The 18,414-nt window shown below is 39.3% G+C and overlaps 1 protein-coding gene across 1 annotated transcript in view; it reads left to right on the top strand.

Moving 5' to 3' along the window:
• pn (exopolyphosphatase prune) overlaps positions 1 to 18,414 on the top strand; it is an 81,230-nt gene that overhangs the window by 4,845 nt on the left and 57,971 nt on the right. Inside the window, exons 2-3 of the mRNA XM_067140397.2 lie at positions 8,890 to 9,131; positions 17,653 to 17,915. Of these exons, the coding sequence (XP_066996498.2) occupies positions 8,890 to 9,131; positions 17,653 to 17,915 (505 nt within the window). The remainder of the gene's footprint in view (positions 1 to 8,889; positions 9,132 to 17,652; positions 17,916 to 18,414) is intronic.

The raw sequence follows: 18,414 nt of genomic DNA, 5'->3' as shown, positions 1-18,414 counted from the left end.
AACAACTGTGTGTAAGGATGGGAAAAGGCGAACATCTTATTGGAATGATGAAGTGAGAGCAGCTTGTAAACGTAAAAAGAAGGTTTATCAGAAATGGCTCCAAACAAGGGCCGAGGCAGACAGGGATTTGTACGTAGATGAAAGAAAGAGAGCGAAACAAATAGTTGTTGAATCCAAAAAGAAGTCATGGGAAGATTTTGGTAACAACCTGGAAAGCCTAGGTCAAGCAGCAGGGAAACCTTTCTGGACAGTAATAAAGAATCTTAGGAAGGGAGGGAAAAAGGAAATGAACAGTGTTTTCAGTAATTCAGGTGAACTCATAATAGATCCCAGGGAATCGCTGGAGAGGTGGAGGGAATATTTTGAACATCTTCTCAATGTAAAAGGAAATCATCCTTGTGGTGTTGCAAACAGCCAAGCTCATGAGGAGGAGGAAAATGATGTTGGTGAAATTATGCTAGAGGAAGTGGAAAGGATGGTCAATAAACTCCATTGTCATAAAGCAGCAGGAATAGATGAAATTAGACCTGAAATGGTGAAGTATAGTGGGAAGGCAGGGATGAAATGGCTTCATAGAGTAGTAAAATTAGCATGGATTGTTGGTAAGGTACCTTCAGATTGGACAAAAGCAGTAATTGCACCTATCTATAAGCAAGGGAACAAGAAGGATTGCAATAACTATCGAGGTATCTCATTGATTAGTATACCAGGCAAAGTATTCACTGGCATCTTGGAATGGAGGGTGCGATCAGTCGTTGAGAGGAAGTTGGATGAAACCTAGTGTGGTTTCAGACCACAGAGAGGCTGTCAGGATCAGATTTTCAGTATGCGCCAGGTAATTGAAAAATGCTACGAGAGGAATAGGCAGTTGTGTTTATGTTTCGTAGATCTAGAGGAACCATACGACAGGGTACCGAAGGAGAAGATGTTCGCTATACTGGGGGACTATGGAATTAAAGGTAGATTATTAAAATCAATCAAAGGTATTTATGTTGACAATTGGGCTTCAGTGCGAATTGATGGTAGAATGAGTTCTTGGTTCAGGGTACTTACAGGGGTTAGACAAGGCTGTAATCTTTCACCTTTGCTGTTCGTAGTTTACATGGATCATCTGCTGAAAGGTATAAAATGGCAGGGAGGGATTCAGTTAGGTGGAAATGTAATAAGCACTCTGGCCTATGCTGACGACTTGGTCTTAAGGGCAGATTGTGCCGAAAGCCTGCAGTCTAATATCTTGGAACTTGAAAATAGGTGCAATGAGTATGGTATGAAAATTAGCCTCTCGAAGACTAAATTGATGTCAGTAGGTAAGAAATTCAACAGAATTGAATGTCAGATTGGTGATACAAAGCTAGAACAGGTCGATAATTTCAAGTATTTAGGTTGTGTATTCTCCCAGGATGGTAATATAGTAAGCGAGATTGAATCAAGGTGTCGTAAAGCTAATGCAGTGAGCTCGCAGTTCCGATCAACAGTATTCTGTAAGAAGGAAGCCAGCTCCCAGACGAAACTATCGTTACATCGGTCTGTTTTCAGACCAACTTTGCTTTACGGGAGCGAAAGCTGGGTGGACTCAGGATATCTTATTCATAAGTTAGAAGTAACAGACATGAAAGTAGCAAGAATGATTGCTGGTACAAACAGGTGGGAACAATGGCAGGAGGGTACTCGGAATGAGGATATAAAGGCTAATTTAGGAATGAACTCGATGGATGAAGCTGTACGCATAAACCAGCTTCGGTGGTGGGGTCATGTGAGGCGAATGGAGGAGGATAGGTTACCTAGGAGAATAATGGACTCTGCTATGGAGGGTAAGAGAAATAGAGGTAGACCAAGATGACGATGGTTAGACTCGGTTGCTAACGATTTAAGGATAAGAGGTATAGAACTAAATGAGGCCACAACACTAGTTGAAAATCGAGGATTGTGGCGATGTTTAGTAAATTCACAGAGGCTTGCAGACTGAGCGCTGAAAGGCATAACAGTCTATAATGATAATGTATGTATGTATGTATGTATGTATATTTACCTGATATTGTAATAGGAATTGAGTCATGTCTGAGAAGTGATAATATGGATGTGGAAGTTTTCTCACGGAACTGGAGTGTTTGTAGTAGAGACAGTTTAGGAACGATAGGTGGTGGGGGGAGGGTATTTACACTGGTGGAAGAAGAATTTGTAAGCTACGAAAAAGTTAAGTATGAGAAACATGAAATTCTAGGTGTAAGACTCATTTCTAAAGAAACTAGAGAACTTTATGTTTTTTTATGGTGTACTGACCTGGTAAGACTGACACTGATGCAGAATTATTTGATAAGATAATCAGCTGTGTGGGGAATGGCAAGGAAAGGAACGTTATTGTAGTGGGGGTGATCTGAACTTGCCAAATGTTGACTGGGAAGGGAATGCGAACAACAGAAAGCATGACCAACAACTGGTGAATGAGTAATTATAGAGGGAAAAATATTCTAGATGTTGTGGTGATAAAACCATATGAGCTCTATAGGGAAACTGAAGTGATAGATGGTATAAGTAATCATGAAGCTGTCTTTGTTGTGGTTAAAAATAAATGTGTTAGAAAGGAATGTCATAAAGGTAAGACTATTAGGCAATACCATATGGCTTATAAGAAGGGATTGGAGAAATATTTAAAAAGTAACTATGATCAATGGAAAATGTAAACAGCCTAAGGGATGGGTTTAAAGCAATTGTTGAGGGAGTGTGAAAAGAGGTATGTACCGTACCTTTAAAAATGGTAAGGAATAGTAAGGACCCACTATATTGTAACGGGGAAATAAAGAGATTAAGAAGGAAGTGCAGATTAGAAAGAAATGGTTGTGGGAATAAGGAGAGATTGAAAGAGTTCACTAGGAAATTGAATTTTTTTTAAAGCAAAAAAAGGTCAGCTAAGGATAACACGATGGCAACCATATAAATTTTTTGGGAGCAGTGGAGATATAGGCATATGTATAGATACTTTAAGGCAGAAACAGGTTCCAGGAAGGACATTCCGGGGATCGTTAATGAATAAGGGGAGTGCATATGCAAGGACTTACGGAAGGCAGGAGTATTCCGTCAGCAGTATGTAAGGGTAGTGAATACTGGTGGAATTCTGAAATTTACCTGTCATAATAAAGACATTTATAAAAAGAAATGGAAGTTGAAAGCTAGAAAGGCAGCTGAGATTGATAAGATTTCCGGGGATATTTTAAAGACTATGGGTTGGGATATAGTGCCATATTTAAAATACTTGTTTTATTACTGTTTGCATGTAGCAGTGATACCAAATGAATGGAGAGTTGCAATATTAGCCTCAGTGTACAAGGGAAAGGGTGACAAACGTAAAGCAGGTAATTACAAGCCAGTCAACGTGATGTGTTGTTTGTAAGCTCTGGGAAAGCATTCTTTCTGATTATATTAGACACTTTTGCAAAATTACTGACTGGTTTGATAGAAGGCAGTTTGTGTTTAGGAAAGGTTATTCCAGTGAAGCTCATCATGTAGGATTCCAGTAAGGTATAGCAAATATTTTAGATTCAGGAGGTCAGATGGGCTGTATTGCTATTGACGTATCCAGGGCTTTTGATAGGGTAGATCATGAGAGATTACTGACAAAAATGATGGCTGTTGGACTAGATAAAAGAGTGGTTGAATGGGTGGCTACATTTCTAGAAAATAAAACTGAGAGAATTAGGATATGTGACAAGTTATGTGACCCTACAATAATTGAGATGGTGATCCTGCAGGTCAGTATTATTGGACCTTCATGTTGTCGTATATATGTAAGTGATATTAGTAAAGAACGGGAATCACAGATGAGGCTATTAGCGGATGACTTTGTACTGTATAGAGTAGTAAATGAGTTTCAGGAATGTTCGCAACTGCAGGGGGACTTAAACAGTGTTGTGAGATGGACAGCAATGGTATGAAAAGTAAAGTTGTAAGTTTCACGAAGAGGAATAGTCCTCTCAGTTTTAATTATTGTGTTGATGGGGTGATAATACCTCATGGGGAACACTGTAAGTACCTAGGTGTTAATATAAGCAATGATCTTCATTGGGGTAATCATATTAACGAGGTTGTTAAGAAAGGTTATAGATCTCTTCACATGGTTATGAGAGTATTTAAAGGTTGTAGTATGGATGTAAAGGAGAGGGCGTAAAAGTTTCTGGCAACACCGCAGTTAGAGTATGGTTCCAGTGTATGGGACCCTCACCAGGACTACTTGATATGAGAACCAGAAAAAATTCAAAGGAAAGCAGCATGGTTTGTTGTGGGTGATTTGCGATAAAGGAGTAGTGTTACTAATATGTTGCAAACTTTGGGCTGGGAAGACTTGGGAGTAAGGAAACGAGATGCTCCACTATGTGGTATGTAATACCAACATAGTTGGTCTGTTATTGGACATTATAAATTTTCCAGCTCTCATTCCTGGTTGCCAGTGTTTCGCCCCAGTGTGTCAAGTTGGGCTCATCAGTTGGTAAATAGCACACCTACCAAGACACATGGCTAGTGCATACCGTGGAGGCCACTGCGTAGGTGACTTGTAGCCACCGGCAGTGCCAATGCACTATGAGAGACTTTGTCTCATTTTCAAAAAATTATGCTTGCCTGGCCATCAGATAATACAGATGTTGATTCCCGTAGGGAACCGAAAATATTTGTCCCGAATGAGTAAATTTATAATACCAATATAGTTGGCCCATTATTGGATATTATAAATCTTCCAGCTAACTCACCCCAGTGTGCCAAGCGAAACACTGGCAACCAGGAATGATTTAGCTGGAAAATTTATAATGTCCAATAATGGACCAACTATATTGGTATTATAAATTTACTCATTCGGGACAAGCATATCAGATTTCCTATAGGAATCAACATCTGTATTATATGTGGTATATTTCAAGCTGGCAGTGATGAGTTGGCGTGGAATGACATAAGTAGACAAATAAGCTTGAGTGGAGCTTTTGAAAGAAGATAAGATCATAATATGAAGATAAATTTGGAACTCCAGAAGGCAAATTGTACAAATTTCCATTTGCAGGATGAGGCATAAGAGATTGGAATAAATTATCGAGGGAAATATTCAATAAATTTGCAAGATCATTGAATATGTTTAGGAAAAGCGTAGGTAAAGAATTGATAGGGACTCTGCCATCTGGGCGATAGCCCTAAATGCAGATTGATTGATTGATTGATTGATTCAGTACAGAGGCTTAGAAACAAGTGTAATTTTAAATAAATTCAAACGGAGTAAAGGAGATTGAGTTTTATTCAATAGCTTGAAGAAAGTGACGTCTTTCTTCTCTCTGTTGTTAGTTAGAGGGTCTGTTCGCTGGTCACCATTTGAGGTAATTGGTATGACCGATTTCCTTCTTTAGTTTTCCATCTTTTTTTCTGAAGAGCTACTCATCTTGTTAACTTCACCAATTTAGTATTCAAACTAACGTTGTTAACACAACACGGTCACAAAACTACTAAAGACTGAGCTGCTTAGCTAACAACAAGCAACTGCAGTGCACTGCAACTAACAAAGAAACCACGTGTGACATTCCAACGCAAGCAGTTAGTTTATGCTCACAAGTCAGTGCAGCTATTTCATTATCACTTATTGTTACACTAAAATATTATATCGGACATTCTGTGTAAAATCCTCAGCATATACAACATAATATCAATCATGCATAAAGAACTTGTGCATAAATTTCAAACTTTTCTAGTGCATCGCAGGCCACAAAATGTCAGTCCGAGGGCTGCTGGTTGGACAGCGCTCCAGTGCTATATCTCTATCTTGCTTTCCCCAATCCCTCAGTCCCTTTCACCAGATTGTCACATTCTTATCTATTCCAAGAAATTTTTTTATGACCTACTGTATTTACATTCCCAAAACTAAAATTTCAAAATCGTCATTTATGAAATGTGCAGTGACAGCTAGGTAACTGTCTGTGTTCCTAGATGTCCAAGGATCTGTAGTTAAACATACACTGGAAGGAGACATTAAAAAATGTTTACAAACAAGTTTTACACACACTGTTTATATGCTGCCAGAATGAGAGATGAACAAAAGTTCTCCTATCAGACAAAATTTAATCAAATTTATAAATACTCTGACTGACAGAGCAAAATCAACACCAAGTAGGAGTGGTCAGAACTTTATGCCAATTGCAGGGTAGACTGACGTCACTGAGGTATGCTCATGATGTGAAATGCGCCGCTGTGCTGCGCACGTAGCGAACGATAAATAGGACACGGCGTTGGCGAATGGCCCACTTCGTACCGTGATTTCTCAGCCGACAGTCATTGTAGAACGTGTTGTCATGTGCCACAGGACACGTGTATAGCTAAGAATGCCAGGCCGCCGTCAACGGAGGCATTTCCAGCAGACAGACGACTTTACGAGGGGTATGGTGATCGGGCTGAGAAGGGCAGGTTGGTCGCTTCGTCAAATCGCAGCCGATACCCATAGGGATGTGTCCACGGTGCAGCGCCTGTGGCGAAGATGGTTGGCGCAGGGACATGTGGCACGTGCGAAGGGTCCAGGCGCAACCCAAGTGACGTCAGCACGCGAGGATCGGCGCATCCGCCGCCAAGCGGTGGCAGCCCCGCACGCCACGTCAACCGCCATTCTTCAGCATGTGCAAGACACCCTGGCTGTTCCAATATCGACCAGAACAATTTCCCGTCGATTGGTTGAAGGAGGCCTGCACTCCCGGCGTCCGCTCAGAAGACTACCATTGACTCCACAGCATAGACGTGCACGCCTGGCATGGTGCCGGGCTAGAGCGACTTGGATGAGGGAATGGCGGAACGTCGTGTTCTCCGATGAGTCACGCTTCTGTTCTGTCACTGATAGTCACCGCAGATGAGTGTGGCGTCGGCGTGGAGAAAGGTCAAATCCGGCAGTAACTGTGGAGCGCCCTACCGCTAGACAACGCGGCATCATGGTTTGGGGCGCTATTACGTATGATTCCACGTCACCTCTAGTGCGTATTCAAGGCACGTTAAATGCCCACCGCTACGTGCAGCATGTGCAAGCCTCTTATGTAGGACAATGCAGTGATGGTGCACTAGGAGAAGCATGTGCCTCCACTTGTATAAATGCCTGCCTTTGGCCTTTATATCAAAAATTAAGTTCACAGAAGGAAACCATAATTTCATTTCATCTATTGCAAATGTTTAAAAAGTTTCACCTCTTTAGGCCTTTTCAGCCGTGAAATTACCAACTGATGAGCCACTTCTACACTGGGGTGAAATGCTGGTAATTTCACGATTGAAAAGGCCTAAAGAGCTGAAATGTTTTTAACATTTGTTATCGATGAAAATAAATTATGGTTTACTTCTGTGAACTTAATTTTTTGAACTTCATTGAAATCTCTGAGAAACCAAATATTGTATTTGATATAATTAACCCTATATATTATAATAAATACAGACTTACAGAGAAGCTCCAACTTTCCTCACCCATCCATTCCCCTCCTGCTCTCCCTCACCTGCTAAACCTGCTGGCACAGAAGTCCAGCAAACGCTTCCCATTCCCATTACCTTCCATATCTTCTCCACATTTACAAATCACCCTTTTGTATCCTTCAGTTCTATTTCCAGCTCTCACATTGAAATCGCCCATTAGCACTATTCTATCCTTGCTGTTGACCCTGACTACGATGTCACTCAATGCTTCATAAAACTTGTCAACTTCATCCTCATCTGCACTCTCACATGGTGAATACACTGAGACAATTTTCATCCTAATTCCTCCAACTGCCAAATCTACCCACATCATTCGCTCATTTATGTGCCTAATAAAAACTATGTTGCGTGCAATAGTATTCTTGATAAACAGCCCTACTCCAGACTCTGCTCTTGCCTTTCTAACACCCGTCAAGTACACTTTATAATCTCCTGTCTCTTCCTCGTTATCTTCCCTTACCCGAATATCACTTACTTCTAGCACATCCAGATGCACCCCCTTTGCTGCCTCAGCCCCATTAATGTTGAGATCTCCCCATCGAATTCCATTTCATTCGCCAAGTTGTTTCCAAGGTGTCCCTCGCTTGACAAATGGGAGTGGGACTCCGTTACTCCCATAGGTCGGAAGCTTGCTTAAATGCTCTGACCTTGTAAAAAAAAAAAAAAAAGTTAAGAGTTTACACACAGTTCAAAAAAATTAGGGGAACATGTTTTGTAATGTCTGTTATGTGAACGTTAATTTGGTAGATGGAGTTCCAATGGTCGTACAGCATGCCTTGATACCTTAGCTACTGAGGGTATGTCAAATCAAAGCTATACTCCATCTTTAGGCATAGCCATGCATTAAATTGTCAGGTGACCCCTCAAAACAAAGTGAATAGCGGTGCGTCCATGTGTCCTTGTGAGGTACAAAGACTACTGCGATCATCTGAGCATGTTGTACGTAAACCAGCACATCCCATGAGACATCTTAATGAGGTTCAAGTCGCAAGGGCCGTCACTTTTGATCCACAAAGGATGGACTTTTCGTCGTGTTGCTGTGGATCTCAGTGTCTCTCCGTCAGTTATTCAACACTTGTGGAATCGCTACAGTAAGACAGGCCAGTTCACAAGGAGGGTTGGATAAGGTCATGGACGCATGACAACTCCACATGATGACCGATATCTGACCATCTGTGCTTTGCGGCGTCATTCAGCAACTGCCAGAGAACTGCAACAAGACCTCAGGAGGGTCACTAGAGTCACTGCAGGAACATATGTTAGAAGTGGCTCACTTACAAATTCATTGTAATTCAATGCTAGAAAGTGTAACTGTTTAAAATAAAAATATATTTGTTTTACATTAGCAACTCTTTCTCTAATATCCAATTGTTATTATTTCTTTTGACCATCATCTAGCCTATGTTATTTTGTATATTCCAGGCACAGCTTGAGAAATTTAAGCAAGTTCAAGTTGTTATGGGAAACCCAACCTGCGATTTGGATTCTGCAGTTTCTGCCTTAGTATATGCATTATTATGTCATGAAGAGGCAAAACTGGCTGGAAAGAATAATACAGCAGTGTTTCCTCTCTTAAATATCATGAAATCAGATCTTTGCATGAAGACAGAAGTTATTTTTTGGATGAAAAAAAATCAAGTTCCTGTTGATCTTCTCCTAAGCAGGTAATATAAAAATTAATCATGTTAACAACTCTCTTGTGTTCATAAAGTGTATTTTGTTTGTTTTACCATGAATAACAGATATACTTTAGAAGCGAATGAATTCTGTTATGAAGTGACACATTACAAAGTTTCAGGACTATATGTTGTAACCATTATATCATTCTTCATTAACTATTTTCTTATGGACCATTCAGTGTTAGCATTTAGTTTTTGAAATGAGTATCTAGTATCAAATTCCGTCCACGTTCATTTTAAAAATATTTACCAAAACTAAGTATCTGTAATTATCGAAAGTCTTTTCATTCAATTAGTATTTTACATCGAAGAGTAGCTTTTAACCAGATGACAGAAATGTGTGCTTGCTAACTTTTCACAATAGTCCTCCTGTCTCTTCGTTGCATTCCATTATTCCTTGTTCCTGTCCCTCTCTTCCTCTGTAGTTCTCTCAGTTGTGGTAGAGTGATTGAGGGCTTTGTGATAGCCATCATTAGCTTCTCACTGAGACAGCCAGGGATTGCATTCTAGCCAACTCATGTCCAATTTTTTGAAATGAAAGCTCACATTCCAGAGGCTGTGATCATTATATCAACAGTCACATAAAATTCCAAGCTTGCTTTTCAAAGTACAGTGGATACCCTAAAATCCTTGTTTGGATAACAAAATGGCCAGTTAAACTGCAATATTAAAATAGAGGGCCTATCCAACAATTTGTAGTAATACACCTAAATTTAAGATATTTCACATGATTTAAACAATGTTTCAAAACATGTTACGCTTACACAGTTTGTTTATTTACTATAAATTACAGTGTTAAAAATGGTTTTGGCTTTGAACTGGCCACCATTTCACATTTTTGTTTAACTCTGGAGTGTGTTGGAGTGGTCTACATTTGTCTTGTCAAGGATTGGTATGTGTCATGGTGACATGTTTGTTTGATTCAAACTAGAGTAATGATATTTCGTTTGTGGATAAATTTGGTAACCAGTTGAAACTGAAGAATTTGACGCTTAGCATGGTCATTACATAACCGGCAGCGTAGTAGCAGCTCGCCCCGTAAGGTCATTGACAGCAAGCGAGGACATATTGTTTGGTTCAGACCAGTGTAATGTCATTTTAATTTGGTAACAAGTTGAAACTGAAGAATTGGACAGTTAAAATGGCTAGCATGGTCGGACGGGATTAAGAGGAGGAAATTCCGATTTATGTGAGAGGTCTCATAAATATAGCAGACTTAAGGAAAGGAGAAATTTTCAAGAAGAGAGCAGAAAATATTATAAGTTCAACATAGTGATTAACTTAATAAGTGTTATTTATTTATTTTACAAAATGATTTTTTTTTAAAAAGTATTTTACTAAATGACAAAGTAAAGGTAAATTTAGACACAAAGAAACATTTTATTTCTTTTTTAGATGTAAATAAAGATGTAAGTTCCAAGAGCAGAGCAAATTTAAAATTTTAGCATATAGTGACTAATTTAATAGATTTTATTCATTTATGATTTGAAATTTTCTATTTTAAAGTTTGTAATAAATGACATAGTAAGTAAGTAAAAGTTGACACACAAAGAAATATTTTAACAATTTCAAGATTTATATATAATTGTTCTGTTGATAAGTTTATTTGTACTAATATACCAAGTCCAAAGATTAATTGATATTTTGGCATCACTGAAGAAGAGAGTAATTAGCCCTCGAAACATGTACGGTAATTAAGTGTAATAAAATATGTAAAGTATTGACAAGGTGGGAAGGTGTTCTATAGAAATTTGAATATAAGTCAATTTGGACAGGATTAACCAACATGGTTAAAATAATCAATTCTTCCTTTCTATCATATTTATTTTAAACTAAACAATAACAGCTTCGTGATCACTAATACCATCTATTACTTCAGTTTCACTATAGAGCTCATCTGGTTTTACCAGTCCAAAATATTCTTCCCTCTAGTTGGTTCCATCACTTTCTGATTCAGCTGTCCTTCCCAGATGAACTTAATTGCCATTTTTGATAAGATGCTAAGAGTATTTAGTGCTCATTGTGACCAAAGGCATTTCTAGTTTACACGCTGGTGTATGGCTATAATAATGGTTTACAATAATGGTCTTACAGCAAATACCAGTCCCTTGGCCGTAAAAATGTGCCATAAAATTTCATCTTGCCTCATCCCTGAGCCCATATCAGGAAACAGGAAAGACATCAAAAGTATTTTGACATACTGTCTCAGAGTCTTTAACAAATCTTCATATTCCTCATATTCCTCCCCTCTTCCTTCCTTCCTTCCTTCCTTCCTTCCTCCGCTCAGTCGAATACGACTCTTGGTTATCTCATGGATAATGTGTCGCCATTTAGCTCTTCTTGCAGCTTCCTTCAGTTCGGCAATAGGCATACTGGTGTCGCGTTTGATGCCATATAAACATCGCAATCTTGGTCCTCCAGATCTTCTATTACCTCCCATCATTCCTAGCATGACATTCTTTTCGAGGGAAATGCTTCTCATTATGTGGCCAAAGTAGGATAATATTTTGGCTTCAAGTGGTTGAAGATGCTCTTATTACTGATTCTGACTGATTCTCTGATTCTCAGCAAACATCGCCATCCATCTCCTGTCAGCTTTCTTTAGTGTTCATGTTTTGCATCCGTAGGTGACAGTGGGGAAGACTGGCACTGATCAGTCTGCATTTAGTTGTTTTACTGATGCTTCTGCTTTGCCATATTTTATTCATATTGATCACTGCGTTCCTTCCAAGCGTCAACCGCCGTTTAGTCTCAGGGGAGCAGTCGCCTTCTCAATCCATTTTAGAGCCAAAGAAGATGTTATGTGTCGCCATTCAGCTCTTCTTGCAGCTTTCTTCGGGCAATATGCATACTGGTGTCACGTTTGATGTCATAACCATCACAGTCTTGGTCGCCCAGATAATCTTGATTACTTTCCACAGTTCAACTGGTTGCCTCTCTTCATTCACCAATAAAGCAAACTTGTTTTGTTCTTCAAATGCATAGGTGCTTGACTACATTAATTTCCTCATTGTAAATTTTAATCTCAATATGCGGGTTTTCTGCTGTCACCATCTTTGTCTTCTTGATTTCTAAAAACAACCCAGCCTTCTCACTTTAGTTCCTCATCTTCCATACCAAATAATGTAGGTCCTCCTTACTTTCTGCCAAAAGAGTGGTATCATCAGCATATGTGAGGTGGTTAATAATTCCGCTGCCGATCTTCACACCAATCCCGACCAATCCAGACCAGCCTTCCTCATGACAGCTTCTACGTACATATTATAAAGTAAAGGCAATAAGATACAACATTGTTGTGCTCATTTTTGGATGTTGAACCAATCTGTGTCCCCATGTGGTGTTCTAACGGTTGCTTCTTGATTGGTGTAAAGCGATCCGATTAATCCGATCAGGTGTGCTGGTGTTCCCATACCTTTCAAACAGCTTCATAGCTTATCATGTTCATTTACATCAAAGGCTTTTGAGTAATCAACAGAGCATAAGTCAAGATCTTTCTGATATTCTCGGGCTTTCTCCATTATCCATTTGCAGTATGGTCTCTTGTACCTCAACCTTTTCGGAAACCAACTTGTACTTCTGGCATTTTTCTGCCAATAATTGTTGCCAAACGTTTCTCCAAGATTTCAGGAGAATTTTATTGACATGAGGTATAAGAGCAATTATACGATAGTTGGAACAATCTTTAGAGTCACTTTTGTTTGGAATGGGTATGAATTCTGATTGTTTCCATTCCCTTGGCAGTTCACAGGTTTTCCCAGATTAGTTGACACAATGTTATCAGTACTGATGGTAGTACTGGCTTCAATAATTCTGCAGGAATTCCATCAGTGCCTGGTGCTTTATGACAAGCTACTTGTTTCATTGTCCATATGACTCCTTCAAGGATATCAGGTTCCATTTCCTCATTTCCTTCAGGCTATTGATCAGGTAGGCCACTATGATACAGCTGTGCCTTATGTACCTTCCAGTGGTTTCGTGTTGCCTGTTCGTCATGCAATTCTTGAGCAGTATTTCCTTGTATAGTTACGTTACAAGCAACAAATGTATCTCTAGCCCTCCTGACGTGAGCATACAGTTGTCTAGTGAAGCCTTTCTTTTTTCCTTCTGTTGCCAAATACTGTTATTTGAAGTACTTTTCTTTGTCTCTTCTGGCCTCTATCTGTAATTCTGCATATAGCCGTTTGAACTCATCTCTTTTTCCTGCAGCTTTAGCCTTTCTTCTTTCTTCTGTGATGTTGATCGTTGCTTCTGAAATCCATTTGGCTGACTTTGAAGGTTTCTTGTATGGGACACAAAATGAGGTTACTTCATTGATGGGTCTCTTGATTAATTTCCACAGTTCACCTGGTTGCTTCTCTTCATTCAACAATAAAGCAAGTATTTGGGAGACAGTAGGTTCGAACCCCACTGTCGGCAGCCCTGAAGATGGTTTTCCGTGGTTTCCCATTTTCACACCAGGCAAATGCTGGGGCTGTACATTAATTAAGGCTACGGCCGCTTCCTTCCCACTCCTAGCCCTTTCCTGTCCCATCGTCGCCATAAGACCTATCTGTGTCAGTGTGACGTAAAGCAACTAGCAAAAAAAGAAAAAAAACAAACAATAAAGCAAACTTGCTTTGTTCTTCAACTGCATAGGTGGAGCTGATTTTGTCTACATCTATCATGTAATATTTAGTAGCTTAGCCTTTTGCTTGAGTAACTACTACATAGTGAGCTGAAATTGTGTCTGAGTTTCACAACACAAGACAGAGGAATGACCATTCTTTCCTTAGCACTTCGAAATAAACATCCTTATTTTTGTAATTTTTGGTCTTCACTTATCTTTTATTTCACCCCATAAGTATTCTATGGTGTTTTGTGGCTTTGACTAGGCTACTCAAGAATGCTGTTCCTTAAGAGACCTCTTTTGGCTTGGTGTGAATTATGTTTTGGATCATCATCGACTTGGTACAAAATCCTCCAGTTCCTGGCATAAGGCAACACAATTGTTTGAGGATGTTGGTATACATAATTTTGTCCATGATGCCATTATCTGTTACCAAAAGACCTACTTCATCTCTTGAAAAGCACCCAAAACTTGTTGTTTCCACCACCATGTTTTACTGTGGGTGTTTGGTATTTAACATTACTTCTTGCATTGTTTGGTTGTTCAACATAGTAAATACCATAAAGTGAAAGTCAATTAACCTTACTTTCATGACTCCCTAATACTTTGTTCCATTCCTTTTCTATCCAGTGACCATTTTTTCTGGAAAGGCTAGACAGATCATCTTGTTTTAGCTGATATTAGTATTTTCTTGCTCGGTCATCGGCCCATTAAAGTATGTTTTTCTAAGTATCTTCTGATGGTTGTAAGACAGAATTCAACATTATAGTTTGTAAATTGAATGGGTGCTCGCAAAAACGGGCTAACCAACAAATTTGGAAAAAAAAGAATTATGTGCTGCTATCAACTGCGGAAGGTTCAATGTATCTTCTGTGAGTTGGGCCAACCTGAAGCAATCCTGTGTGATGAGATACAATGCTTTGAATTTTATGCCATTTTTATTTAGGCCAGTTTCGTTATTGCAAAATCGGGCTAACAGACGTTTAAGGAGGAGGCAGTAAAGATGGTGTTGCTGTATTTGTAGGTTAGCTAACCTTATCCCCATGTATACTAGAGGCTGTGGGTGTTTCTTGTGTTTTTGTGTGAGATGAATGGAAGGATTTAGTAAAAAGAGCTAGAGTAAGAAAGCCATTTCAAGTAGTAAAAATGACAAGTGATAAGTTTGTGAGCACTCAACCTTTGCTAGAAAAATTAACCAAGAGAATGGTATCTGTAAATAAGCAAAGAGTACTAATTAGTAAAGTTTCAGGCAAACTATTTATGAAAGATGTACCATTTAAGTATTTTTTTATATATTTATATGTATTGTTGAGGAATATGATTGTGTTGACCTTCACAAAAAGAACAGTAATGGTGGTCGGCCATCACTTGCTAGTGTTCAGCTGTCACCAAAGTACAGTGTTACAAGGCCAATAAAGCCAGCAAAGCTGCTGTCCCTACAGTATATCACCAGTATTACAGAGAACTGACAGCTGGCAATGGCCATGAGGTGACTGAGGAATCATTTTCCAATGCATTAGAATATGACCCATATGGCTGATGATTGTCACATGAGGGAAAGTTATGTCATACTTCAAAATAAGTCTGAAGCATCTTTATGTCTAAGAAAACCCATGGCACTTATGCCCTTGAAAGGGCTCTGGCCTGCCCAGCGACCACTACTCAGCCTGAAGGCCTGCGGATTACGAGGGGTCGTGTGGTCAGAGCGACGCCTCCTCTCGGCCGTTATTCTGGGTTTTCGAGACCGGAGCCGCCATCTCACCGTCAGATAACTCCACAATTCTAATCACGTAGGCTGAGTGGACCTCGAATCAACCCTCAGGTCGAGAGAAAAATCCCTGACCTGGCTGGAAATCGAACCCGGGGCCTCCGGGCAAGAGGCAGGCACACTACCCCTGCACCACGGGAGCCGGCATCTTTATGTCCAGTTTACTGTATAAAACACCTTTTTTGTATTGTATGAACATAAAATAAAGTTTGGTTACTAATTAAGGTAAACTATTGACTATAGCTAGGTCAACGCAGAAGTCAATTTTCTTCCATTTTTTATATTCCTATTTTTCCAAGCACTTTTCATTTTTAATACAGTTCCAATATATGGTATTGATAATTTAAAGGTACTACATCAAGATAAAATAATGAAACAAATATTATTTTTACGGTATAATTTTTGTTTTTTTGCATTTGCAAAAGTTGATTTATCTCTGTTCTGACAAAATGTTGGTTAGCCCGTTTTTGCGAGCACCCATTCAATTATTCCTTCTACTGCTGTAATGTGTGGATCTGCTACACATTTTCTTCTTATCAGTCTCTTAACCTTAGGGGTGACTTTTCTTAGTCAACCAGATCTGTGCACATTTTCTTGTGTTTCCATTCTTATTATAAATTCAGTTTGAAACATTCACAATTTGTCTGGAAAAACGTAAGTCCTTCGCAACTTTTCCTTGGATCTGTTCTTGTTTTTTTTTTTTTTTTTGTTTTTTTTTTTTAAGGGCTCCAATCACTACTTTGTTGAGCTCTTGGACATACTCTTTTGTTTTGATATTTTCCTACCTGCATACTTGCAAAAGAAAACATAATTCATGACACAAATATACTACACAATGATATAAAAAACACAATATCAGAATAGGCTACTCTGCAGTCGCTTAAGTGCGGCCAGTATCCAGTATTCGGGAGATAGTAGGTTCAAACCCCGCTGTTGGCAGCCCTGAAAATGGTTTTCTGTGGTTTCCCATTTTCACACCAGGCAAATGCTGGGGCTGTACCTTAATTAAGGCCACGGCCGCTTCCTTCCCACTCCTAGCCCTTTCCTGTCCCATCGTCGCCATCAGACCTATCTGTGTCGGTGCAACGTAAAGCAACTAGCAAAAAAAAAAAAAAAAGAATAGGCTACTTAAGGTTATAATACTGTTTAAACACCCCTTCCACAATTGTGATATGATTACAAACTCAAACTAGATTGAATGCTGTGTATTGTCTCCAAAATATGGGTTCTGGGGTGTGGACCTGCTCCATTTATGTCACAAACAGTGTGTTGCTAGACTGCTGGTATTGTGTGTGTTGACGTGGCGAATTGATCCAGCCATCCAGTGGTAGATTCTGTCTGTCATTCTGAATGAGTTATAGATTTTGTATTTTCATCCATAGAGTTTGTGAGGTATAATATAAGGCGTGATCAAAATGTTTCCATTTGAGGGCATTGCTGCAGGTGACTCCGATGCAGGTATATAAGCACGGACAATTAGGCAAAGGGATTAGTGTGTAATAGTGTTGTGCTGAGGTGTGTGTGTTAAATACGGCCATGTGAGCTACACAAGACGCCGGACGATCTAGGAGGCCAGTCTCATCCATTACGGACAACAACTCAAGTGGGGCACACTCTAGCACCCACCCTATAGTCCTGATCTCTCCCCATGCGATTATCATGCCTTCAGTCCTCTCAAAAAGGCCTTGAAGTGTCTATGCAGGCGGTTACGGACTTCTTCACCACATCTTCAACCTGGTGCATTGGTGGGATGAGTGCCTCAATGCTCACGGCGATTTTGCCTGATTATACGTCCGTCAAGCGGAATCTTTTTTATCTCCCCTTATTTATTACTTATATGATATAGGACCTTAATTTTTTATGTTTCCCTTTAAAAGAACAATGCAATTACTCCATAAGGAGGCAAATTCATCTGTATGGATAAATGTCAACTAAGAGGTCATTATTTCAATAGTGGACACGCCTGTGTAGAGAAGAGCATCTACTCAAATCTAGATTTCATATTATGTTTTTGTGAGTTAAAAATTTACTGTATAAAAATATTATAATTGTATGGCTAGTAATGATAAATTTATGACATTTTGCTTCCCTTTGCGTAGCTTGGGTTGTATATACATTTTCTTCTTTTGCAGGAGTGATCTAGATTTAAAGAGTCTCCATAAATCTGGTCAACTTGAATTAATTTTAGTTGACCACCATGTTCTCAGTCCAGCTGATTCATTTCTTCAAAAATGCATTGTGGAAATTTATGATCATCGACCTCCTGAACCAGGATGGGAATGGAGAGGAAAGAAGACCTTGCTTCGAGTTGGGTCATGTGCCACATTGATAGCTAAGGAAGTCATGCAACGTCAACCCAGTTTACTTGTTCAAGATGTGTGTCTTTTACTCTATGGTGAATTACTACTTATTTCTCCTTAGTTAATTTTCCCCTTTGCTTCATGTTATGAAAAAGTTGTGAGAATTTTGTTGAACAACAAAGTTGTTAAATTAATAATACAAAGCCACATAATAGGATAAATACAAGGGCAGATTCAATGTGGGAAGAGGTAGCAATGGAAGGAGACAGAGATGAAAACACACAAAGATAAGGATAATCTCTACATTTTCATAGACTACCGTTATCAAATAAATGGCCTTACTTCTCAAAAACTTCATTTCTTCTCCTCAGCCCTCAATGAACTTGTTCATGTTTGCCAGTTTCATCAGTAGGGCAGGCATCAGCACACTTTGTGGAGCCATCTGTACAGATATTATGTCTTGATGTAGGAAATGTAAGTAAAGAAGAAAGATGGGTAGAGACAGGAAACGGGAAGGGAAAATAACATCAACATGCATGCAGTTGGTAAAAGAGACTAGGAAAACACAACAAACACAGAAGGAGAAAAAGAACC

The sequence above is a fragment of the Anabrus simplex genome, chromosome 2 (genome assembly GCF_040414725.1).
Source record: "Anabrus simplex isolate iqAnaSimp1 chromosome 2, ASM4041472v1, whole genome shotgun sequence".
NCBI lineage: Eukaryota > Metazoa > Arthropoda > Insecta > Orthoptera > Tettigoniidae > Anabrus > Anabrus simplex.
Note: the sequence above shows the minus strand (reverse complement) of the source record. Positions and strands in the feature narration are given on the sequence as shown.